Genomic DNA, 26,914 nt, shown 5'->3' on the forward strand with positions numbered 1-26,914 from the left:
TTTAGGAGGGGGAAAACTCCTCTGCCAATAATGACAACCAGGTGAAGCCAATGAGCACCAGCCCTCTGGTGGACACCTTAGGAGTTACCTCACCATGACACAGACGGCACGAAGTGGCAGAACGGAGGGGTCTTGTTGGTGTATAGGTCTTGATAAGGGATTGAATATTTACAGGAGCTGATCCTTTAACTGACTGGTATGCGAGCACCAATGATGCGAGCCATAACAGGCAGCCAGTGGAGGTTGCGGAGCAGGGGGGTGACATGTGAATGTCTGGGAACATTGAAAACCAGACTCGCTGCAGCATTCTGGATGAGTTGTAGGGGTCTGATGGCAGATGCTGGAAGGCCAGCCAGCAGAGAATTGCAATAGTCCAGGCGGGACAGGACCATTGCTTGATCAAGGAGCTGAGTGGATTAGGTGGTGAGAAAGGGTCGGATTCTCTGGATGTTGTACAGGAAGAACCTGCACACACGATGATTCACTTTATAATGAATCCTTTTGCAATCCCTTATGGAATCATTTGCATAAATATGTCCAAGCAGTAATGAAGTCCACACAAAAATTGCTAAATGTAAACTTAAGATAAGTATTGCGATGAGAGATACATGATCTTGAACATCTTCAGTCAATGTGTGCACGGGAGGCTGATTGCATTCTCCCAGATTGCTTTGATCTTAACCCTAAAAATGGGTCACCCATCTGTAATTTGGAGCCACGCCTCCCCAGGAAACGCAGGGGGATTGAGGCACATGGCTTTCACTGGGGCAGAGCTCCACACAGTTTCTCTCTGGTTCATGGTTGGTTATGATGTCCAGGGTTTGCTGTTGCAGAAATAAAACCATTGCACCAGTCGCACTGAAACAATCAGAATAATACCAAACATGAATATTATCTAAACTGATTCTGTCATGAAACATCCAGTGCTGTACACATCATTTAGTGACTGAGTAAAGAGGGAGAGAGCAATAAAGGGGGGTTCAGGAGAAGGTCAGGGCCTAGCAGGAAGTATTTCCTCCCAACCTCTCTGTGCCATAAAGAATGTTGCCCCGTCGTAACGAGTTTCATGGCTGGAGGCCTGAGTCTTCCCCCACAGGCTCCTGCCCGTATGGGTGCGGAGATAGTGGGGGTTAATGGTGCATGCTCCTGGGTTAAATTACTTTACAGCCACAATACCAGAGGAAGCCAGCAAGCTGACCAGCGCCCTGAGTGATAATGCCAGACGTTAATAATTTCCGCCTTACAGTAACCTTGTTACAGTAAATTTACAGCAGCATGTGAATGTGAGTCATCAGCTGAGTCACCCAGAGCCAGGCCTGTCTGAACTATGCAATGCTCTATTTCTTAAAAAACCCCAAAAAAACCCATTACAAATGCAGGGTAAGGATAATTTATTGTAAACATAACTGGTGAATTTCAGTTATCATTTGGTTGGTGGAAGCTGGTGGACTGGTCTAGCCAATAAAGTGTCACTGTGATGTCTGACGTGTACTGTGTATGAGGGCTACAGTAAATATGTTGCCATCTTTGTTTCCAGGCCAGAAAAGACCATCGGATGTCCCAGGATTCAACGTTGGCAAGTGTGCTGACAGGTACTATGACATGTGAGTGCAACTACAACACATGGCTATGCTACCTCAACATGGATCTGTCTCTGATTAGTAACCTCTGGCATGTGTCTGACGCTCTTTGCATTTTAGCTGGAGGGAGGTGTGCTGTGAGGATGGCACTGTGCTGGGGGCTGGAGGTCCCAGCATGAGGTGCTGTGGGCAGCAGGTGTTCGACCCCAGGCTCCAATCCTGTTGCAGCGGGCACTTGCACCCGGAGGCAGGGCTTTCCTGCTGTAGTGGCGCTGCCTACAGCCCCATCAATTCCACCTGCTGCCTGGGTGAGAGAGAGAGAGAGAGAGAGAGAGAGAGAGAGAGAGAGAGAGAGAGAGAGAGAGAGAGAGAGAGAGAGAGAGAGAGAGAGAGAGAGAGAGAGAGAGAGAGACTTGTAGGTCCTTGTACACAGCTGCACAGAGCATGATTAAGATTTAAGGAATTGGTCCTGGCCCCTGTTCCTGAGAGTGGGAGGATTATGAGCCTCAGGGCATCCACATGGCCTCTAGGAACAGGGAGTTAGCGATAGTTCAGTTGTAATTGCTTCAAACAGTTTGCATTCCCAGACAGGACAAAGTGAGGAAGAATGTTTAGATTTTATTGGTAATGGAACCACTTGGGACAAGTGATCATTCCACAAGAAGTTATGTATTATGCCAAATTAAGTGGGGCTCCTCTAAGTCCAGGTTTTTTGTATCTTAGACTGGCACATAGACAGGAGGATCAGAAAGGGGTGACTCCTCTTCTGGCCTGCTTTACTCACTTGATGATGTGACTGCGGTGGTGTAAAATGGGGCTGATGTAAAGGGTCTGGTTGGTTAATATAACCAAAAATCCTTTGAATCCTTAACATAACTTCATGCCCTAACCGTATAAGCACAAATCTACTCTAATCCTTTAAGGAACTCTACAACATATAGAACCATGTGAAAGTAGTTGTAGTTCTCCACTGCAGTCTCTTTTTTTTTCTTGAATGTTTGTGTGTGTGTACATTTATGTGGTATGTGGGTTTGTTTCCATTTTTGTGTGTAATTGTGTGTTTGTCAATACTGCTGCAGGGCATGTGACAGAAGGTGTAAGCGAAATGGTGTCAGGTTGCTGTGAAACAGAGGCTTTCAACCCTGTCACTGAGGTCTGCTGCTCTTTCCACATACATCCACGCCAGCCACATTTTAACTGCTGTGGAACAGGTTGGGAATTCCAGACACTTCAGAGTGTACACTGCGTTTCCTGTTGTGCTTTGTTGCCATTATATTTATATATTAGGATTTACTGAATTCATTTTTTGCAGCATGCAGGTTGTATTGTTTCAATATTTTCTTGTAATATTTTCTGAAAATATTTTTCAAATGCTATTTCAAATTTGGTTGCGAATACTATTCCAAACGACAAAAGACAATGATAAAAACCCACACTGCATTTTTCAAAACTTTTTGTATGTTGCTGCATCATGAACTGCCAGACCTGTTCACCTGTAAGCTGTATGATGAGGAAATTTGTTTTTCCTTCATATCAACTGATGACATTTCAACTGATGAGAGTTCTGACAGTTGGCCTAGAAGAGAGGAGACGTTACAGTGAAATGGAATGCCGGGATGCTTATTTGGTGTTCTCCTTGTGACCCTTTCCCGCAGAGTACTTTGATAAGAAAACGCATCTCTGCTGTGGCAAAGACTTGGATGTGGTTGTTCCAAAGCAGTCTGAGAACTATACCTGCTGTGGAAATAAATCGTTTGACAAGAGCGTGAACTGCTGCACATCTGATACCATGGAAATACTGGCCCTCGACCACAAAAATTGCCGCAGCGATGAACATCAAAATCGGACAGGTTGGTTGGCTGACAATTGAATGCTATCAGTGAAATGTTGTCAAATCATTAAAAACCTTTTATTTTTTTTGGGTTAGACGAGAGGAATAGGGATATCGGAAAGGAGGTCTGTCGTGCAGTGGGCGCAATAATTATTTGATCTCTTGCTGATTTTGTAGGTTTGCCCACTTACAAAGAATGGAACTGTGTAGAATTTTAATCATAGGTACATTTTAACATTGAGAGACAGAATATCACAAAATAATCCACAATAACAACATCATATACATTTTATACATTTATTCTCGTATTTTTGCATGAAATAAGTATTTGATCCCCTACCAATCAGCAATAATTCTGGCTCCCACAGACCAGTTAGTTTTCCATTAAGAAGCACTCCTTATCTCAACTCATTACCCAAAACACCTGTGTCAACTCGTGACATTGTTATGTAGCTGTATAAAAGACACCTGTCCACACAATCAATCAGATTCGAACGTTTCCACCATGGCCAAGACAAAGGAGCTGTCTAAGGACATCAGGGACAAAATTGTAGACCTGCACAAGGCTGGGATGGGCTACAAGAAAATAAGCAAGCAGCTTGGTGAGAAGTTAACTGTTGGAGCAAACACAAAGTCACCGCCAATCTCCCTTGGTCTGGGGCTCCACGCAAGTTCTCGCCTCGTGGGATATCAATGATCATGAGAAAGGTCAGGGATCAGCCCAGTACCACTCAGAAAGAGCTTGTTAAAGACCTGAATGCAGTTGGGACCACAGTCACGAAGAGAACCATCAGTAACACACTACACCGTGAAGAATTAAAATTCTGCTGCGCGCGCAAGGTTCCTCTGCTGAAGAAGGCACATGTACAGGCCTGTCGGAAGTTTGCCAAAGAACACCTGGATGATCCAGAGGAGGCTTGGGAGAAGGTGATGTGGTCAGATGAGACCAAAATAGAGCTATTTGGCATCAACTCGACGCGCCGTGTTTGGAGGAAGAGAAATGCTGAGTACAACCCCAAGAACACCATCCCCACTGTGAAGCATGGAGGTGGAAACCTTATGCTTTGGGGGTGTTTCTCAGCTAAGGGGACAGGACGACTTCACCGTATCGAGGGGAGGATGAATGGGGCCATGTACCAGGAAATTTTGGGCGACAACCTCCTTCCCTCAGTGAGAGCACTGAAAATGGGTCATGGATGGGTCTTCCAACATGACAGTGACCCAAAACATATGGCCAAGGCAACAAAGGAGTGGCCCAGTTTGCATTCCCAGACAGGACAAAGTGAGGAAGAATGTTTAGATTTTATTGGTAATGGAACCACTTGGGACAAGTGATCATTCCACAAGAAGTTATGTATTATGCCAAATTAAGTGGGGCTCCTCTAAGTCCAGGTTTTTTGTATCTTAGACTGGCACATAGACAGGAGGATCAGAAAGGGGTGACTCCTCTTCTGGCCTGCTTTACTCACTTGATGATGTGACTGTGGTGGTGTAAAATGGGGCTGATGTAAAGGGTCTGGTTGGTTAATATAACCAAAAATCCTTTGAATCCTTAACATAACTTCATGCCCTAACCGTATAAGCACAAATCTACTCTAATCCTTTAAGGAACTCTACAACATATAGAACCATGTGAAAGTAGTTGTAGTTCTCCACTGCAGTCTCTTTTTTTTTCTTGAATGTTTGTGTGTGTGTACATTTATGTGGTATGTGGGTTTGTTTCCATTTTTGTGTGTAATTGTGTGTTTGTCAATACTGCTGCAGGGCATGTGACAGAAGGTGTAAGCGAAATGGTGTCAGGTTGCTGTGAAACAATGGCTTTCAACCCTGTCACTAAGGTCTGCTGCTCTTCTGCTGTACACAAACCCAGCAAACCTGGTTTCCACATATGCCAGCCCCATTTTGTCTGCTGTGGAACAGGTTGGGAATTCCAGACACTTCAGAGTGTACACTGCGTTTCCTGTTGTGCTTTGTTGCCATTATATTTATATATTAGGATTTACTGAATTCATTTTTTGCAGCATGCAGGTTGTATTGTTTCAATATTTTCTTGTAATATTTTCTGAAAATATTTTTCAAATGCTATTTCAAATTTGGTTGCGAATACTATTCCAAACGACAAAAGACAATGATAAAAACCCACACTGCATTTTTCAAAACTTTTTGTATGTTGCTGCATCATGAACTGCCAGACCTGTTCACCTGTAAGCTGTATGATGAGGAAATTTGTTTTTCCTTCATATCAACTGATGACATTTCAACTGATGAGAGTTCTGACAGTTGGCCTAGAAGAGAGGAGACGTTACAGTGAAATGGAATGCCGGGATGCTTATTTGGTGTTCTCCTTGTGACCCTTTCCCGCAGAGTGCATTGATACGAATACGCATCTCTGCTGTGGCGAAGACTTGGATGTGGTTGTTCCAAAGCAGTCTGAGAACTATACCTGCTGTGGAAATAAATCGTTTGACAAGAGCGTGAACTGCTGCACATCTGATACCATGGAAATACTGGCCCTCGACCACAAAAATTGCCGCAGCGATGAACATCAAAATCGGACAGGTTGGTTGGCTGACAATTGAATGCTATCAGTGAAATGTTGTCAAATCATTAAAAACCTTTTATTTTTTTTGGGTTAGACGAGAGGAATAGGGATATCGGAAAGGAGGTCTGTCGTGCAGTGGGCGCAATAATTATTTGATCCCTTGCTGATTTTGTAGGTTTGCCCACTTACAAAGAATGGAACTGTGTAGAATTTTAATCATAGGTACATTTTAACATTGAGAGACAGAATATCACAAAATAATCCACAATAACAACATCATATACATTTTATACATTTATTCTCGTATTTTTGCATGAAATAAGTATTTGATCCCCTACCAATCAGCAATAATTCTGGCTCCCACAGACCAGTTAGTTTTCCATTAAGAAGCACTCCTTAACTCAACTCATTACCCAAAACACCTGTGTCAACTCGTGACATTGTTATGTAGCTGTATAAAAGACACCTGTCCACACAATCAATCAGATTCGAACGTTTCCACCATGGCCAAGACAAAGGAGCTGTCTAAGGACATCAGGGACAAAATTGTAGACCTGCACAAGGCTGGGATGGGCTACAAGAAAATAAGCAAGCAGCTTGGTGAGAAGTTAACTGTTGGAGCAAACACAAAGTCACCGCCAATCTCCCTTGGTCTGGGGCTCCACGCAAGTTCTCGCCTCGTGGGATATCAATGATCATGAGAAAGGTCAGGGATCAGCCCAGTACTACTCAGAAAGAGCTTGTTAAAGACCTGAATGCAGTTGGGACCACAGTCACGAAGAGAACCATCAGTAACACACTACACCGTGAAGAATTAAAATTCTGCTGCGCGCGCAAGGTTCCTCTGCTGAAGAAGGCACATGTACAGGCCTGTCGGAAGTTTGCCAAAGAACACCTGGATGATCCAGAGGAGGCTTGGGAGAAGGTGATGTGGTCAGATGAGACCAAAATAGAGCTATTTGGCATCAACTCGACGCGCCGTGTTTGGAGGAAGAGAAATGCTGAGTACAACCCCAAGAACACCATCCCCACTGTGAAGCATGGAGGTGGAAACCTTATGCTTTGGGGGTGTTTCTCAGCTAAGGGGACAGGACGACTTCACCGTATCGAGGGGAGGATGAATGGGGCCATGTACCAGGAAATTTTGGGCGACAACCTCCTTCCCTCAGTGAGAGCACTGAAAATGGGTCATGGATGGGTCTTCCAACATGACAGTGACCCAAAACATATGGCCAAGGCAACAAAGGAGTGGCTCAAAAAGAAGCATATTAAGGTCCTGGAGTGGCCTAGCCAGTCCTGGTAAAAAACTACAACAAATGTCTGACCTCTGTGCTTGCCAACAAAGGTTTCTCAAGTATTAAGTCCTATTGTTCTATGGATCAAATACTTATTTCATGTGAAAATATGATATTAAATTTATAAAATTAATATGATGTTGTTCTTGTGGATTATTTTGTGATATTCTGTCTCTCAATGTTAAAATGTACCTATGATTAAAATTCTACACAGTTCCATTCTTTGTAAATGGGCAAACCTACAAAATCAGCAGGGATCAAATAATTATTGCTCCCACTGTATGTGTCACATTGACCAAGCTCAATCCTTACTTATTTTAATTTCTTTCAAACATCGCATAGGCGGCACGGATGGTGCAGTGGGTAGCACTGCCGCCTCACAGCAAGGAGGTCCTGGGTTCGAATCCCCGTCGGCCGGGGCCTCTCTGTGTGGAGTTTGCATGTTCTCCCTGTGTTCGCGTGGGTTTCCTCTGGGTACTCCGGTTTCCTCCCACAGTCCAAAGACATGCATGTCAGGCTGATCGGAGAGTCTAAATTTCCCGTAGGTATGAGTGTATGAGTGTATGAGTGTGTGAGTGAATGGTGTGTGTGCCCTGCGATGGACTGGCGACCTGTCCAGGGTGTATTCCTGCCTTTCGCCCAATGTATGCTGGGATAGGCTCCAGCCCCCTGCGACCCTGTTCAGGATAAGCGGGTTCAGATAATGGATGGATGGATGGAAACATCGCGTAGTGATCCAAAGTAGAAGTTCTCAGCAACAATGAGTTTGGACTTTGTAATTCTTTTGAAATTCCCTTTCTTTGTTTATTCAATATGACATAGCTTATGTTAATTAGAAGTATGATTTATGTAATCTATCTTGATTGGTGTTTTTATACTGAATTTTATACTGAATGTTTCTCCATTGTGTCTTTTTGGACCTATTTCTTTTGTGTTTGTGTCTGCAAAATCCCCAGCCAGGACCCAGGAACCATCGAGGGTGAACAAGCAGGTATGTTTTCCTGGGCTCTGGAGGAGGACAGGGAGGAACAGCTCCTAGCTACACCCACGATCAGAGTCATAGTAGAGCAGAGTGTTCAGCAAAGCTCCAGTATTGTAAAAAAAAAAAAAAGTCAAAATCTGCGTATCTGGACAGCAAGTCAGAAGAACTGCAGCTACTGAAACCATGAGCCACTGAAAATAGAGGAGTGGCAATGGCATCATTCACCCAGCCTGAGTTAACACTGCTTTCTGCCTCCAGCAGGTCTCTGACAAGATCTCCACCCGTCGTCCAGCATGTCACAAGTAAGTTGTTAATTTGAAAAAAATGTTTTACTTTGTTTTAACTCATCACAGTTTTTTACAATTGCTAACAAGCGTTTACCTATACTTAAGATACTTTTTCTCAACACAGCAAGACACCTACATCGCACAATTAGCCAAATAGTTAATTTGTTCCATTTCTGCTTCTGGCACCAGTTGTTGGTGGAGGTCATCTAAAAACAAAAGAAGGCGCTCAGTGTAGTAGGAACCGATCTGGCATTTCTGCAGGACCAAACCAGCACTCGAGATTGCAGCACACATTGTGATATTTGCTCCTCTCTGACCAGCACATCAACGGTGGCCCTTTTCCTGCCAACGTGTTTTTACATAAATGTACATAAATTATTTAATGTGGGTTCTGATTAGCCTCCAACTCCATGAGTCTCTGATGCTTTCCACGTTGTGAAATACTAGGTTCTCCTCTAAAATTCAGGTCTGAATTTCTCTCAGTTTTATTGCACTGTCAGCAATGACCAATCCTATGGCATGCTGTTGGTCTTCACTGAGGAGCTTTGCTCTTCCCCCAGAGGGAGGAAGACGTTGCCTCCTTTAGAGGAACAAAAATACAATATATGTATTAGCATTGGGACTGGTGGCCTGCAGTTACTGTGGGACATAGCAACAGCACTGATAGAAGAAGCCCTTGAGAAATGCATTACTTACCTGATGGTTTGTTGAAAATTCTGGATAATGGAAGCCACGTTTGACCGTCCAAAATTAGGCTGGACTCTATCACCAGCCTCTCTGTGATAGACCATGGTTTAACCACATGGTCTATGATGGTAGCTCTTATTTCATCACTGACAACAGCTCTTACTCTCCTTTGAACACCACCACGCATTCTTACTCCTCTCCCCCATCTCTCCTTCTCCCTTAGCCTGGTTCAGCTACTCCTCTCCCCGCCCCTCTTCCTCTCCCTCGTCCAACTATTCCTCTCCCTTGTCCAGACATTTTTTTTCTCTCTGCTCGTTTGTGTTGTTGGGCTGTATCCACATTGAACAAAATCAATCCAAAAAGTCCCATTTTTACTGTGTTTGTCCATGTACTTGAAAGAAATTCAACACCTGGCTATGTCTTCGATTGAGATGGGAATCAGCTGTGGTTGGTCTATTTTACGCAAATTTCAGTAAATCAGCTATTTCTCAAAGTTTCAGTCATCTGTTCATTCAAAAATGCTTATCAGCTGTTTCAATATAGCTTTTGAGCTCCTGTTGTTGCAGAAGCAGAGGCTTTATACTATATTTAAGAACATTAAATGCTTCCCAAACCACTATGCTTTTTGTTGTCATGCCAGCTTTTAATTAATGAGGTTTGATTGAACTGGTATGTGTGCGTGTTTGTGTGTGCATGTGTGTGTGCATGTTCGCGTGTGTGTGTGTGTGTGCATGTGCGTGTGTGTGATCGCATGTGTATGTGTATGTGTGTGTACGTGTGCGTGTGTGCCATTGACAGTGCTTGGAAGCAACCCTGCGGTTTTGACTGCACATACGACCCACAAGTGGAACTCTGCTGCATCAACCAGACGTCCCACAGCGGAAGGGCTTACGGCCTTAATTATACCTGCTGTGAAGGCCACCTCACTCATACCCCAGGTATTACAGTGCAGAGCCCGGCCCCATTCCCAAGAACAGATTCTCCTCTGATCACTCATACCTGCTCAAAAGTTGGATTGGCAGAATTTATTTATCTTTTGACAAACTCTTGCAAAATCAAATCAAAATGTATTTGTATTATGCATTTCACAAACAACTGTTCAACAGATAACCCCCCCACAAGAGCAAGCCTATGGCAACTGTTACAACAGAAAACCTCCACAAGAGCAAGCCTATGGCATTCGTGAAACAGGAAAACGGCCCTGATGGTAGACGGTAACATATGCAAGGAATTAGCAGTTTACCACTGACAAATTAAGTTTGAGATTGACTCATAGGGGTTGGGCCTTTAGTACGATTTAGAATAATTCTGGCTACAGAAGAGGATTGTACCTGTTGTCAAATGCGTTCAAGAATAGGGAGCTATGGGCAGTGTCTTCACACACAAGAAAAATTCTGGACTATAGATTCGGTAGAAAGACAGGCCCCATAATTGGCATTTTAATATTAAAAAAGTAACATTCAGCTCTGAATGAGCACTTGTCTGAATAGATGTATGTACCACAGTCAAAGGCTCCTGCTAACCGAACCCTGAAGAATTCCCTGTAGTTCACTGTGTTAAAACCCTTTTAAAACCCTTAAATATCACCGCTTTTCTTAACACAGCTTGGAAATGACATACCACAAATAAAATGGTTTCGTGAACACCATTCACCGCCCCCACACTCTCTTCCTCCCTCGCCCCAAGCCCTTCCTCTCCTGTCAGCGTCGGATTATGTTTACTTACCATAGCAACCCCCACCCTTCATTCCCCTCTCCCTTCCCACAGGCGTGTTCCAGGGGCGATGCTGTGGCTTCGTGGGGTATGATCCCAGAATCCAAAACTGCTGTGGCGGCACGGTGACCAGAAAAGATGACCCGAATCAAAACCAAGTAAGCCCTGCCCCATTTTATTTTTCCTGTCAACGAAACTAAGGACAAAGAAGCCTCTGTGTTTCAGTAACACTCTTTCCACTTTGTTTACATGTCTTTACATGTATTTGTGTTTTACCTGCTGTGTGTGTGTAGGTATGTATTATGGTTTAAGGGTGCATTACAATGTTGATTTAGGCAGCAATATACACTCTGAGCACTTTATTAGGTAGACCTGTACACCAGCTTGTTAATGCAAATATTTAATCAGCCAATCATGTGGCAGCAACTAAATGGATAAAAGCGTGCATATCTCGTCAAGAGATTCAGTTGTTTTTCGGACCAAATGTCAGAATTGGTAATAAATGTGATCTAAGTGACTTTTACTGTGGAATGTAAACTGCTAATGAGAGAGGTCAGAGGAGAATGGCCAAACTGGTCAAAGCTGACAGTAAGGTGACATTAATGCAATTAGCCATGCATTACAACAGTGGTATGCAGAAAAGCATGTAGGGCGGCCTGTAGCGTAGTGGTTAAGGCAAATGACTGGGACACACAAGGTCGGTGGTTCTAATCCCAGTGTAGCCACAATAAGATCCGCACAGCCGTTGGGCCCTTGAGCAAGGCCCTTAACCCTGCATAGCTCCAGGGGAGGATTGTCTAATCAACTGTACGTCGCTCTGGATAAGAGCGTCTGCCAAATGCCAATAATGTAATGTAATGTAAAAAAGCGTCTCTGAACATACGATGAGTCAAATCTCTTAAGTGGATCGGCTACAGCAGCAGCAGAAGACTAAAAAAAGAAGTCTAAAAATGTGCTAATAAATACCTAATAAAGTGCCAACTGAATGCATATGCTGAATTGCTGATGTTTGGATATTTATGCTGAACAAAAGCATATAAACCACATAAACAAGAGCCTTTAGAAATAGAAGATGGATAGCATGTTTTTTTTTAAACAGTTGTCATCTACAGGCTGTGTGAATATGTTCCAGGCATAACACAAATTCAGTCTTGCCCAGCGTCTGTATGATGACCTCATCAAGCTGCATGGGAGCACTTGGACATGAAAAAAGAACAAAAACTAGGAAATATCCACAGAAGTCATGCCAAATCCTGCAATTAAAATGAATTTCAAGTCTACTTGAAACTTTACGTGACATTCTAAGGGTGGAACACAAAATATTGTCTACTGACTTTAAAAACAACGGTGGCACGGATGGCGCAGTGGGTAGCACTGCCGCCTCACAGCAAGGAGGTCCTGGGTTCGAATCCCCGTCGGCCGGGGCCTCTCTGTGTGGAGTTTGCATGTTCTCCCCGTGTCTGCGTGGGTTTCCTCCGGGTACTCCGGTTTCCTCCCACAGTCCAAAGACATGCAGGTTAGGCTGATTGGAGAGTCTAAATTGCCCGCAGGTATGAGTGTGTGAGTGAATGGTGTGTGTGCCCTGTGATGGACTGGCGACCTGTCCAGGGTGTATTCCTGCCTTTCGCCCAATGTATGCTGGGATAGGCTCCAGTCCCCCTGCAACCCTGTTCAGGATAAGCAGGTTCAGATAATGGATGGATGGATGGATGGACTTTAAAAACACAAGAAATGGGGTTGTCTAGCATACTAGTGTATTAAATTTACTTTGGTTTTATGTACATAAACTATAAAGTTATTGACCCTGCTAGCTAGTATTGCCTATATTCTGTCATGCGAAGGAAACAAATGCTTTTAAACTACCCATGTTAGTTAGCAGGTAGACTAACATGCACTCATAAAATTAAACAGAGATTTGCATTGTGTGTTGACAGTAGTGTTTATTAACTATTGTTGGCAGTAGTTGTCATCAAAAGCAATGACTGATTGTTTTTAAGGCCTCTGAACTTCAGCAGCGATGATGTTGTGTTACTGTCTAACTTCTGTACCAGCAAACCCTGAAGCCTGGCTTCTTGGCGGGACTTCTAGGTGTCACTACCATTCAATCTGTTCCAGAAAACAACATCTTGTTGACCTCTTTTAAAATCAATTTTCATCATCATAATACATTACAATTAGAATCAGGCCCAAGGGTGCAGATCCTGAATTGAAACAAGGGGGAGCTCTAGCATCAAGAGAAGTAATTGCTTGTTTCATTTTTTTACTTGTATATATTCATGGTTTATATATTCAGGCCATTGGAAATCGCCTGAAAAACCACCCGATATAAGTCAAGCTCTATGTAAGAAAAACTCTTTAGCGACCATTCACATTTGAGCAGCTGGCCTGCCCTATGCAGTTCACCATAGATGACAAACATTTATTTGTGTTTCTCATCGGCCTAGCCAATTCAGAAAGGTTTGTACTGTGCTTAATTGTCCTGCACAGCCTTGTAGACACAGTCCTGGTTGTATTTTATTTTTATTTTTTTCAGCAGGAAAGCTGAAGCTACAATAAACATTTCCTAAACCCCCTGTGCCTACGGAATCTAAATTCAATGGCTGATCTTTCTGTTTGTAAATGTCTGTTTGTGGTTGTATGTGTACTGTATATATGTGTCTGTGAGTGTGTGTGTCTATGGGTGTGTGTGTGTGTGTCGGTGAGTGTGTGTGTCGGTGAGTGTGTGTGTCTATGAGTGTGTGTGTAGTGCGCAGTAAGTACATAAGAGGGAGACGTCAGACAGTGGGGCTGCATTTAGCTCTCTGCTCTAACAACTGAACTGCAGTTTGAGCACTGAGATTACTGGTCTGTAGGTGAGTGAGCTAAATTGACTTATGTGTGTGTATGTGTGTGTGTGTGTGCAGTCGTGCGTGTGCAAATGTGTGTCGTTTGTGCAAATTAATTTATTTGTGTATGCTTAAGTGTATTTCTGTCATTTGTATGCGTGTGTGCAGTATGTGCTGGGCGTGTGTGGAGTATGTGCATGGACGTGTGTGAGTACTTGTGCATCTCTCAGTGTGTGGGTGTACATGGACTGTTCATGTGTGAAAGCTGCATTTTGGTCTATTTTGCAGCTGGGTCCTGTTCACCAAACTCACAGGTTTTCTGTGTGTGTGTGTCTGGGGCGGGGAGTGTGGTGGTGTGTAGACATACAGTACAAATATGTCAGTACATTTTGCATGTGTTCCTGAAGAAAGTGTGTGTACAATAATGTGTGCCTATTCATATATAAATTGACATTTTATGTGCAAGCATGTGAATGAAAGTGATGTATATATTTTCTTCTGTCTGTATCAGGGATTTGCTTTTGGTTGAAATATGCTTATTTGGGCAATGTTGATCAGTAAGCAATGATAATATAATGTTAATTTTAGTAAATGCAAGTGGATTAATGGAGTTTCTACAGCATGAATACAATGACATATATCATGCAAAGGTCGACAAACAGATTACAGCTTTGCTATTCTTTCCAACTTTCCACACCGAAAATGACCAAATGATAAAGTTGAAATAGAAAATGCCCAAAATGTATTTATTTTTTACTCAAAAGAGATTTGTATAATTTTGATATTACATTTCATATCACATTCACATTTGCATAAATTCTGAGAAAAGGTTTTGCTTGGTAAATGGTATTTTACAGTGTGAGGAATCTGTCAAGGCAGTTCTCATTGGGCTCTGAGTTATTGTGGGTGCAATTTTTTTATGTGACAGTAATAGTGTGTGTGTCTGTGTGTGTGCATGTGTGTACATATATGTTTATCTGTGTTTATGAATGCCTGTGTGTGTGTGTGTGTGTGTGTTTGTGTACATATACAGTGGTGTGAAAAAGTGTTTTCCTGATTTCTTATTTTTTTGCATGTTTGTCACACTTAAATGTTTCAGATCATCAAACAAATTGAAATATTAGTCAAAGACAACACAAGTAAACACAAAATGCAGTTTTTAAATGAAGGTTTTTATTATTAAGGGAGAAAAAAAATCCAAACCTACATGACCCTGTGTGAAAAAGTGATTGCCCCCTAAACCTAATAACTGGTTGGGCCACCCATAGCAGCAACAACTGCAATCAAGCGTTTGCGATAACTTGCAATGAGTCTCTTATAGCGCTGTGGAGGAATTTTGGCCCACTCATCTTTGCAGAATTGTTGTAATTCAGCCACATTGGAGGGTTTTCGAGCATGAACTGCCTTTTTAAGGTCATGCCACAGCATCTCAATAGGATTCAGGTCAGGACTTCTTCCAGGTCTTCCAGGTCCTGAAGCAGCAAAACAGCCCCAGACCATCACACTACCACGACCATATTTTACTGTTGGTATGATGTTCTTTTTCTGAAATGCGGTGTTACTTTTACGCCAGATGTAATGGGACACAAACCTTCCAAAAAGTTCAACTTTTGTCTCGTCAGACCACAGAGTATATTCCCAAAAGTCTTGGGGATCATTAAGATGTTTTCTGGCAAAATTAAGACAAGCCTTAATGTTCTTTTTGCTCAGCAGTGGTTTTCGTCTTGGAACTCTGCCATGCAGGCCATTTTTGCCCAGTCTCTTTCTTATGGTGGAGTCATGAACACTGACCTTAACTGAGGCAAGTGAGGCCTGCAGTTCTTTGGATGTTGTTGTGGGGTCTTTTGTGACCTCTTGGATGAGTCGTCGCTGCGCTCTTGGGGTCATTTTGGTCGGCCGGCCACTCCTGGGAAGGTTCACCACTGTTCCATGTTTTCGCCATTTGTGGATAATGGCTCTCACTGTGGTTCGCTGGAGTCCCAAAGCTTTAGAAATGGCTTTATAACCTTTTCCAGACTGATAGATCTCAATTACTTTCTTTCTCATTTATGTTCCTGAATTTCTTTAGATCTCGGCATGATCTAGCTTTTGAGGATAATTTGGTCTACTTCACTTTGTCAGGCAGGTCCTATTTAAGTGATTTCTTGATTGAGAGCAGGTGTGGCAGTAATCAGGCCTGGGTGTGGCTAGAGAAATTGAACTTCTCCCTTAATAATAAAAACCCTCATTTAAAAACTATTTTGTGTTTACTTGTGTTGTCTTTGACTAATATTTAAATTTGTTTGATGATCTGAAACATTTAAGTGTGACAAACATGCAAAAAAATAAGAAATCAGGAAGGAGGCAAACACTTTTTCACACCACTGTATGTTTATCTGTGTTTATGAATGCCTGTGTGTGTGTGTGTGTGTGTGTTTGTGTACATATATGTTTATCTGTGTTTGTGAATGCCTGTGTGTGTGTGTGTGTGTGTGTGTGTGTGTGTTTAGCCAGTGTGTTGCTCTCTGAGCTGTGGGTCTCTCTTCCACAGTGTTGTGGGGAGAAGTCATACAGTGTGATGGACCAAAAAGAGCTGTGCTGTGATGGAGTCCTTCACCCGCTGGGAAGCAATATGATGGAAGTGATGTGCATCGGGAGCAGGATTCACCACCGGGCATTGGACACTCAATGCAATTCCATTCTGCACCCACAGCCAGGCCTGCACTGCTGTGGACACCAGACCTACTACCCTGCTAGGGACCTGTGCTGCGCTGGACACAGGTAGCTTCTGCTTCCGTCAAAAATATCCTACTGTCGAACAGGCCGGAGAGCGTCCATGTCAGTCATTCACATATGTGTTCATAATGAATTATTATTATTAATGAATCTGTTTTCATAATTCAATACAAAACAAACCTTTTTTTAAGAAGCAGTAAAAAGTAAGAGGGTGTCTGCAGAAAGCACAGAATATATAAATCCTTCTTCATATTATCACAGGAGAGTAGTGTCCAAGGTATGCACACGCCACAGGGTGGCCTGTAGCGTAATGGTTAAGATAAATGACTGGGACCCATAAGGTCGGTGGTTCTAATCCCGGTGTAGCAACAATAAGATCCGCACAGCCGTTGGGCCCTTGAGCAAAGCCCTTAACCCTGCATTGCTCCAGGGGAGGTTTGTCTTCTGCTTAGTCTAATCAACTGTACGTCGCTCTGGATAATGCCAAATGGCATTAATGTAATGTCATGTAAGGTAAGGTAATGCGCATCGCAGTTGTGCATTAAGGTGGTGGAATTATTTCACACTGTTGTAAGTAATGATATGGTGCTGTAGTTTTGAATGAAAAAACACAGTGTAGCCATTGAATAGCATTTATAATGACCTTCTTTGTGAATACTTGTCCCAGAAGGGAACTTTCCATCCTCAGAGTTAAAGCATATGTTCACTTTTTTTTTCAACCCAGGTCCTACTGGAATGTTGTTTCCCATCATTTACAGTATAATCGTGCATAGCACACGACCTGTGTTGTTTACAAGCCTGCCTTTGTTTCCTCGAACACCAGCAGCAACACATATTCATCTTTTCTGGTTTTTCTTAAATCTGTTAAATGTTTTTGTGGATGACCATGGCTTCCTGTCAGTGAAGGAAATACAGTAGACTGATAAATCATATTTTCAGTAGACTGATAAATCATATTTTCAAAAATGGAAAACTCACAGTATAGTATACTCACAGGTCTCTCTGTGTATTTTATATTTATTAGACAGTTTTGTATTTAGAGTAATATCACATTTGATTCGGAACTGCGTCTTGGTCACGGTATATTGCAACTGAACTTGTGAACTTCCTCACAAGATGTTTTTAGATAGATAGATAGATAGATAGATACTTTATTCATCCCGAGGGAAATTTTAGAGGGCTTAGAAACACTAAGGGATTTAGTGCTGTGAGATTTTAGAGGGCTTAGAGGGCTTTTGAGGGCTGCTGAGAGAAGTGTGCAGATGGAATTCACTGAGTCCCGGTCCACCCAGTTTCTGGGTGACACCCTCAGTGTATTTAGGTTTCATTCCAGTTTCCAGACATTTCTTCAGACCAATGGTATGTCCTGATGTCTAGACCTGTGTTGTTTACAAGCCTGCCTTTGTTTCCTCGAACACCAGCAGCAACACGTATTCATCTTTTCTGGTTTTTCTTAAATCTGTTAAATGTTTTTGTGGATGACCATGGCTTCCTGTCAGTGAAGGAAATACAGTAGACTGATAAATCATATTTTCAGTAGACTGATAAATCATATTTTCAAAAATGGAAAACTCACAGTATAGTACACTCACAGGTCTCTTTGTGTATTTTACATTTATTAGACAGTTTTGTATTTAGAGTAATATCACATTTGATTCGGAACTGCGTCTTGGTCACGGTATATTGCAACTGAACTTGTGAACTTCCTCACAAGATGTTTTTAGATAGATAGATAGATAGATAGATAGATACTTTATTCATCCTGAGGGAAATTTTAGAGGGCTTAGAAACACTAAGGGATTTAGTGCTGTGAGATTTTAGAGGGCTTTTGAGGGCTTTTGAGGGCTGCTGAGAGAAGTGTGCAGATGGAATTCACTGAGTCCCGGTCCACCCAGTTTCTGGGTGACACCCTCAGTGTATTTAGGTTTCATTCCAGTTTCATGCCACATTTCTTCAGACCAACGTTATGTCCTGATGTCTAGGCCTGTGTTGTTTACAAGCCTGCCTTTGTTTCCTCGAACACCAGCAGCAACACGTATTCATCTTTTCTGGGTTTTTTTTACATCTGACCATGGCTTCCTGTCAGTGAAGGAAATACAGTAGACTGGCTGCTGTTATGTGCCAGAATTGTTCCGCTTGCAAGTATGATTTGGGAGTTGCCTCTGTAAGAAGAACGGAATGCATGCCCACACCTTCATTTAATTGTTGCCTGGGAAGATGACACTGCGTATATGGGTTTGACAAAGGAACTCTTGTCTCATGCCCTTGTTCAGTAATAATATAAAAACATGTGTGGAAGGACTTCTCGTACCTTTTCCTTGTCAACGTTTTCATATTCAACATGCGCTTGCCTTATCTTGCAACAAGGACTGCCCAAATACATAATCTGTGCCAGCTCCTTTGTAAGTTCAGGAGAGGGGCCAGTGGTAATGGTGGCTTCGACCTGACCGTTAAATTATTTATTACTGATTAGTCACTGACCGGGTGTCCCAGGTCTAAATTTGTCCCTGATTGGAGGGGAAGGCTACAACCACTTGTTAGCTTGCAAAATACAGCAGGTGTAAGTATACATGAAAAATGCGTGACGGCTAAAAGTACATTTAAAATAGCAGCATATTAACATACTCATGCTAAATACTAACAAAAAAATATGAAATGCTAGATATAAAATAAAGATGTGCGATATATATAGATGGACTCAGCTAGGTGTGGTGGAGGTTCAGACATCCAATACATGTCATTTGGCTGACACTTTTATCCAAAGTGACTTACAGTTGATTAGACTAAGCAGGTGACAATCCTCCCCTGGAGAAGTGCAGGGTTAAGGGCCCAACGGCTGTGCGGATCTTATTGTGGCTACACTGGGGATCAAACCACCGACCTTGCGGGTCTCAGTCATGTACCTTTGCCACTACGCACTGTAGCACTGTGATTTGGTACTGGGTTTGTAACACAAAGGTTGAAGGTTCAGCTCTGTTGTTCCCTCTTCACTAAGTAACCTGTTGTATAAACGGATACTATGAAAAATGATGTGTACATTGCTCTGGATGAGTGTGCCACTGAGTCTGAAGTAATGTTCCTCCAGACCTTATGGGCCCTTTTCAGTCCATAAAAAAGCAGAAATTATGAGAATTTGTGTCTGCCTGTTCTGCCTTATTGTTATTATTATTTATTTATTTATCGATTTATTATTATTATTATTATTATTATTATTATTATTATTATTATTATTATCATCCACTCTGAGCATATATTTATTTGTTTCTTTGAAGATGGCCAGAGAAGTGGGGAATGGATTGCTGTGGAGTCCAGTACTACGACCACAATGACCCCAAAAAGAAGTGCTGCTCTGGCCACCTCCACAGCAGCGCTCCTGGCTCTCGCTGCTGTGGGGCCCTCCTAATCACTGACGAGACCCTGCAGGAGTGCTGCGCCTCGACCCACGAGCAGCTGATGTACCGCCGGAGGGACGGCTTCTCCTGCTGTGGACACCTGTACTACAACACTTCCCAGCACTCTTGCTGCGCGGGGCGCCTCCACACAGCCCCTGGCATCCGGCCACAGGGTCAGTCTGGAGGCCGAGGCCATGCCTGAGCATGTCTGCCTGTGTCTGTCTCTCCTGTCCATGTCTTTCTGGCGTGCCTGTGTCTGTCAGTCCTGCCTGCGTCTGTCTCTCCTGTCTGTGTCTGTTTGTCCTGTCTGTTTCTGTCTGGCCTGTCGACGTCTGTCTGTCTGTTCTGTCTGTGTCTGTCTCTCCTGTCTGTGTCTGTCTGGCCTGCCTGTGTCTGTCAGTCCTGCCTGCGTCTGTCTCTCCTGTCTGTGTCTGTTTGTCCTGTCTGTTTCTGTCTGGCCTGTCGACGTCTGTCTGTCTGTTCTGTCTGTGTCTGTCTCTCCTGTCTGTGTCTGTCTGGCCTGCCTGTGTCTGTCAGTCCTGCCTGCGTCTGTCTCTCCTGTTTGTGTCTGTCTGTCCTGTCTGCATGGCTGGCTGTTCTGCCTGTGTCTGTCTCTCCTGTCCATGTCTTTCTGGCGTGCCTGTGTCTGTCAGTCCTGCCTGCGTCTGTCTCTCCTGTCTGTGTCTGTTTGTCCTGTCTGTTTCTGTCTGGCCTGTCGACGTCTGTCTGTCTGTTCTGTCTGTGTCTGTCTCTCCTGTCTGTGTCTGTCTGGCCTGCCTGTGTCTGTCAGTCCTGCCTGCGTCTGTCTCTCCTGTTTGTGTCTGTCTGTCCTGTCTGCGTGGCTGGCTGTTCTGTCTGTGTCTGTCTCTCCTGTCAACGTCTGTCTGTCTGTTCTGTCTGTGTCTGTCTCTCCGGTCTGTGTCTGACTGTTCTGCTTGAGTCTGTCTTAGTTGTCAGTGTCACTCCAACCAAGTGTCTTTGCCTCCACAGAGAATCCTGGGCACTGTGAGCTTATAACCTTTGACAACCTGAACACCTGTGACCTTAAAAATGGTAATGTCTCTTATATGACTTTACACTTACTGTCAAAATGGCTTTACAAAGTGTGTGTTTTTTCACGTGAGGGAATGTTGTGTCTTGAAGGATACAGGGCCACATGAACATGCAGAGTTTGTTTGGTAGTTTAATTTACAGAAAACTGAAACGCCCCTTAAACGGTTTCAATTTCCCAATTCAATTTATTGTGCTGAAAGTGGCTGAAAGATATGGTGAACATTTACTGATTGAATAAATGGTGACTCATTGGTATGGGACTGGATATTACTTCAATTGGAATTGCTGGTAAACTGTAATGGTGTCATGTATGTGCACTCCAGTACTCACAGGGTCGGTGGAGAGCATGGCAGTAGAAAATGGCTCCCGTGAAGTTGTGGTAAAGAGCGTCCTATGGATCCATGAAGGGAATATGGAGGCCAAGACGGGTACCCACTTGCTCCGCTTGGACCATTGCAGCTGCCCGCCGTTAACCAAGGACAGATTCTACCTGTTCATCGGAAACGGGACCGACAGAATGATCATCTCTGACCTGGTCACCCCAGTCTTTCAGGTGCATGACCTGCTGTCCAGGTGTCAGTTAGCTCATCTTGGAAATGTAACCTGTTAGCTAAAGTTTGTTAGACTAACTTTTTTATGAGCCATTTTTGTGACTGTTTGAACTTCCCAGTATAGGATGCCATTCCCTTTTTTTTTTTTTTTTTATAACTGGAGGAAAGGGATGTGATTGTGCATCAAGAAGTGGGGTGTTTTACAGTCAAAGCTACTTCATATGCTATATAAGTGCCTTTAGTGCTGACCACATAGGCAAAAAACACCTTCAGTCAAAGAGGGAGTACCAAGTCAATCCCATGTCATGTTCTACTTACTGGTTGGATTTACTTCATATTTGCACAGATGGTCAACAGGTGTGTCCATACATCCTAAAGCAAAATAATGTTAAAATATAGTCTTATATGTCTAACTATAGACATCTTATAGTTGTCTGTTTTGTTCTACCACGGGTAGGGGTATCTCAAGATTTTGGGGGTTTGGTTTCTGCACTGCTTGACTTTCTCACTATATGTTTGTGTTGGTTAGCACTTCCATTCAAAACATCATATTCTGAACCACAATATCTCACCTGTTTCAAAACCAATGCCATTTCGCAGGTCGACTACCATGGCAACGGGCTCGCCAACTACCGATTATGGATACCATTAAAAACGTAGCTACAAATAGCTTAATTTAAATACAACGGATCCCAACACAAGATGACTAATAATGACCATAATTCAGAAGCATGCATACTTTTTTCTAATTTCATGACTGTATGTTTTATTACATTGGAATTAGACCTCAAAATTCTGCATTTCGACCAATAGACTTATCATGGAAAAACACAATGCTAACTTGACTGTGGCTAATTGAACGTTCTAAATGAAAAAAAAAACGTTATCGTTAACTCTAGTTAACATTAGCAAGTGGGCAGAATGGATTCTTTAATGTAAGGCAAGTTCTTAACCAAGCATTTTATTTTCAATGCTTATTTATAATGACCTATCAAATATTCATTGAACCTCCTGGAAATTAGCAGGCTTGTGCTTAATAGATTTATAGGCCGAACTGTTTGGTTGTATCATATGTGCTACATAACTATCCTTGGGGCATTTGTTAAATCTCCTGCGATTTAGATAACAATGCAGCAGATTTCTGTTATCATTTATCAACGGTGTCATTTACAAATTTTTACTCAAGTTTCCCTTTCACTCTGTTTGTGGTGTTTTGTGATGATGTAGAATGGTAAATACCTCTCAATATTCATAGTGATTTGAACAAATGATGTGATGCTACTTTTACTAATCAGACAACGTGCTAAATGACATGCCGTCTGGAGTATGGTATTGTATTTCCAGGTAGAAAATAAATTATTATTTAAAATTATTTTTTCAATTTGTACTGTAGCCTATTACACAGTCTTCTACTTCCACTGTGATGCACAGGTAGGCAGCACCACTGCTCACTGGATGAATACACACTAAGTGGAAAGTTTGCTTCCCGTTATAGGCTACAGTATAAAGTACTGTCTTCACCAAAAATGTATGTATTCTTACAACATTGTGTAGGACACATTCTACTGTATAAGACAATTGACTGCAGACAGCACCCTTTTTCAGGGGTTGGACTGTGCAAGTGAAAACCAAAATAAACAAAAAACAAAACAAAATAAATGTGTTTATTGCTTATTTAATAAAGCTCTCTTTGAAAGAAGACATTCTTTTGTGAATGTCGATTGTGCAGAAAATCCAATAAACAAAGTTGTAAAATAAAAAGCAAAAAAAAAAAGCCACTGCTTCCTGTCTGTCTGTCTTTGGGCCAAACATGGAGGTGGACAGAGAAGTAGGTGCAAGTGAACAGTTCTTGGCTACAATGACATTATGACAGCCACCGTATAATGCATCACAAAAGCCACTGCTTCCTGTTTGTAATTTGCTTACAAAAAAAATGAAATAATTAAAAACATCTTTGTTCATTTGTGTGTGGAATTCTATGGGCTCTGATAGGTGAAAGTAGAATAGGGTCCATTTTTGTATTGCCTGATTCTGCTGTTACTGGAACCTGCATTGACAGACACACTGCATTGAAAATCAGCAACACATCCATACAAATGCACTTAGGCTAGAGCAAGAATAAGGCAATAATGTAGATATTGAGTAGGAGTTGGTAATAAAACTTATATTAATTATTTTGTTCAGATGATTGACTGTTGGCTCAATACATTTCATGTGTAGTATATTATGGCACCGTTCCAGATTATAATTATAGGGTGCAAAATGTAAAGTAATTTGGTATTGTATGTCGCTCCTAATGTGTTAGAAAGCTGCATGCACCTTTTGTGTTAACGGGTCAAATTTGACCCAAATGTCGAGGACCCGGCCCCGCCTGATGAGAGATTGACAGGGATGGGTTAGACAGGAATGCATTGTTAACCCCTCGCACACGCCATTGAGGTAGTAGCAAGAACGCCCGTAAGAGGAAAAATATGCTAATGAGCAGCCCTAATTCAGAGGAGTCTGAAGTCGGGGGACTTAGATTTAGAGTACTAAGGAGCAAGGTTAAAGGTCTGACTGAGGCCATGCATAGAATGAGTTCCAGCATGACCTTGGAGGAGATTCAACATGCTGAGCGAGCAGTCGGGGAATACCCCAACCCTACAGGGGAGGAGCATAATGCCTGGTTAAAGCAAAAAGATGAGGAAAACAATATAGATGATGGGGAAATGATAATCTGATAATTTATTGGATAGATTCAAAGGACTGACTGTAGAGGAGTTGGGTGATGAATTACACTTGGCTATTAATTGGATGTCCTTTGTAGATTCCTTAAGGCACCACAAAAAAAGAGCACCTGAAGAATGTATTGAGCTGGTGGAAGGCACTTACTGCTGGCTTGTATGACGTCAAAGTTTGGAGAGAGTCCAAGGAGAGATTATGAAAATGAGGCAAATAACAGTGATGAACATGCTCAGTCAAAAAGTTACATAAGAGCTAGTGTTTTCCCACTCGTATAATGAGATGGTGGAAACTCCCTACTGGAGGGGTATATGAAATAAAGTGTTGGGAAAATCCCTTTAAGGTATGGGGAAACGACAGTGAGACAGATAAAAGTGATGAATATACTCATTAAAAAAGTTGCATAAGAGATAAGTGTCTTCCCACTCGGTATACTGAGGACATTTCTTATCAAAAAAGGTACACTTTTATACAAGTTTAAGGATATATAAGGAGTGAGCTTTTAGACGTTAGAGTAGCCTCTTGGAATTTCGCTTCACAAAATATCTACGGGCTGTTGAAGAAAGAGCAATGCAGAACAACTATAATCAAGCTTGAGTGGTAATTATAATCTATATTATTTACATTACATTTTACATTTTTGTCATTTGGCAGACGCTTTTAATCCAAAGCGATTTACAAGTGCATAGGTTCTACCATAAGTCAAAGCATCACATCCAGAACTAGGAAAATACACATGGAATGCTGCTCTAAACATAGTCGTCATTTTTTATTATTTGTTTTTGGGGGGGGTTAGACAAGGATAGGGATAACAGAAAGGAGGGGGGGGGGAAATCAGGAGGGAGGACTAAGGTAGAGTTTGAAAAGGTGGGTTTTGAGTCTGCGTCGAAATAGGGGGAGGGATTCTGCTGTCCTGACAGTGGTAGGCAAGTCATTCCACCACTGAGGAACCAGAACAGAAAACAGGCGTGAATGTGCAAAAAAAATCATCCAACTCACTATCCATTCATAACCATACAATCACTTTTTTCTTATTTTCAAAAATTTACCTTACAATATACCATTCGTTTTCATTAAAAAAACTAAAACTAATTATATCTCCTATAGTGAAGTCAAGGGGCAATTATTTTAGCTGATTTAGCTGATGAGGACTTATATTAGAACACACTTTCCTAGAACTGCTTGTGTTTTCGTTTTCTTGTGTTAACTTTACATTATGAACCATAGTGAGATGTGTGGTGTTATGGGTCAAAACTGACCTGTAGAGATCTATGTTAGAATTTTTTTTTTTTTTTTCCCCTAAAACAAAATTTTATTTTGTTCAAAATAACACATTCAAATAGAACATGAACAAGAGGGTTTCTGAAATCATATGGAGTCAAGGCAGTCCACCTTACCGAAACATACCACCATGAGTATCCATTTGTATTGCAAACAATGTCCTGTTACAGGTCCTGCCAAAGCTGACTTTGGCCGGCTCACATGGAGGGTGGAGGCGGAGGGTAAGGTGGCTGAAACATATGGTGAACATTTACTGATTGAATAAATGGTGACTCATTGGTATGGGACTGGATATTACTTCAATTGGAATTGCTCGTAAACTGTAATGGTGTATGGCAGTGTAAGGCGGAAATTATTAACATCTGGCATTATCACTCAGGGTGGTCAGCTTGCTGGCTTCCTCTGGTATTGTGGAATATGTGGCTGTAAAGTAATTTAACACAGAAGCATACACCACATTCTTTACTGCACAGAGAGGTTGGGAGGAAATACTTCCTGCTAGGCCCTGACCACAGCCGTAGCTATGTTGGTCTGCTTGAGTCCCTAGGCTGTAAACAGATATACTCGTATATTCGTGAGACGTGCACATAACGCGCGATGTGACATGCTGTGGTACCAGCAGAGGATTGTTCAGCGAGTTCTTCTCAGTACAGGATTCCTATAGCGATCAAGTCAAAATTATAAATAAGACATCCACTAAAGGTGGACAACTAATCTAAATTGTTATTCAAATGGAGTCAGATAAACGAAGGAGAATATATTGACCCTATTGTGGAGATTCTTGGTCAGCCCGGACCAGTAAAGAGCAGAAGGCAGAGTGGTACTCCTATCTTTGTATCATGGTTTAGTTATTAGCTGATCTAGACTCTCCGCATAGGGGCCACTAATTTTGAACCCTATTAGTATTCTTTCAGCAACACCAGAAGGACGAGCACACTGATACCTTCAGCCCTCGCTAAATTCAGTTGTTGGGTTAGCGTGGGGTTTTACAGCAGTAAATAATGGCTTCCGTGAAGTTGTGGTAAAGAACGTTCTACGGATCCGTGAAGGGAATATGGAGGCCGAGACGGGTACCCACTTGCTCCGCTTGGACCACTGCAGCTGCCCGCCGTTAACCAAGGACAGATTCTACCTGTTTATCGGAAACGGGACCGGCAGTGGGCAATCCAGCCAGGGGGATGAAGTGTGCCACTTTGCTGAATAGGTCCACCACAGTCGGATGGTGGTGTTGCCCTTGGAAAGGGGAAGTCCGGTCACAAAGTCCACTCCGATGTAGCCCCAGGGTCGGCTGGGCACCGGCAATGGTTGAAGCAGTCCAGCAGGGGCCTGGTGAGATGCTTTGCTTCTGGCGCATGTGTTGCAAGCCTTGATGAAGCGGCTGGTGTCGGGGATCATGGAAACCCACCAGAATCTCCATGAAGGATGGTCTCCTCCATATTGTAAAACCCCACGCTAACCC

At 42.5% G+C, this 26,914-nt stretch overlaps 1 protein-coding gene across 1 annotated transcript; it reads left to right on the top strand.

The window, feature by feature from the left end:
• Window positions 1–5,867: 5,867 nt before the first annotated feature.
• On the top strand, window positions 5,868–26,659 carry si:ch211-195m9.3 (uncharacterized). Its single transcript, XM_061216335.1, has 11 exons — window positions 5,868–5,970; window positions 8,205–8,239; window positions 8,492–8,532; window positions 10,003–10,142; window positions 10,972–11,075; window positions 16,273–16,502; window positions 19,730–20,022; window positions 20,840–20,902; window positions 21,226–21,477; window positions 25,626–25,676; window positions 26,505–26,659. The coding sequence occupies exons 1-11, from the start codon at window positions 5,910–5,912 to the stop codon at window positions 26,657–26,659; spliced, it is 1,425 nt and encodes a 474-aa protein (XP_061072319.1). The 5' UTR covers window positions 5,868–5,909.
• The last annotated feature ends 255 nt before the right edge of the window (window positions 26,660–26,914 follow it).

Source organism: Conger conger, chromosome 13 (assembly GCF_963514075.1).
Source record: "Conger conger chromosome 13, fConCon1.1, whole genome shotgun sequence".
NCBI lineage: Eukaryota > Metazoa > Chordata > Actinopteri > Anguilliformes > Congridae > Conger > Conger conger.

Bases quoted from the DNA above. Each gene is read 5' to 3' on its own strand.
- si:ch211-195m9.3 (XM_061216335.1), top strand. From the start codon at position 5,910: ATGGAAATACTGGCCCTCGACCACAAAAATTGCCGCAGCGATGAACAT. The intron at 10,143-10,971 runs GTATTACAGTGC...CCCTTCCCACAG, and splicing joins CCACCTCACTCATACCCCAG to GCGTGTTCCAGGGGCGATGC. The intron at 11,076-16,272 runs GTAAGCCCTGCC...TCTCTTCCACAG, and splicing joins ATGACCCGAATCAAAACCAA to TGTTGTGGGGAGAAGTCATA.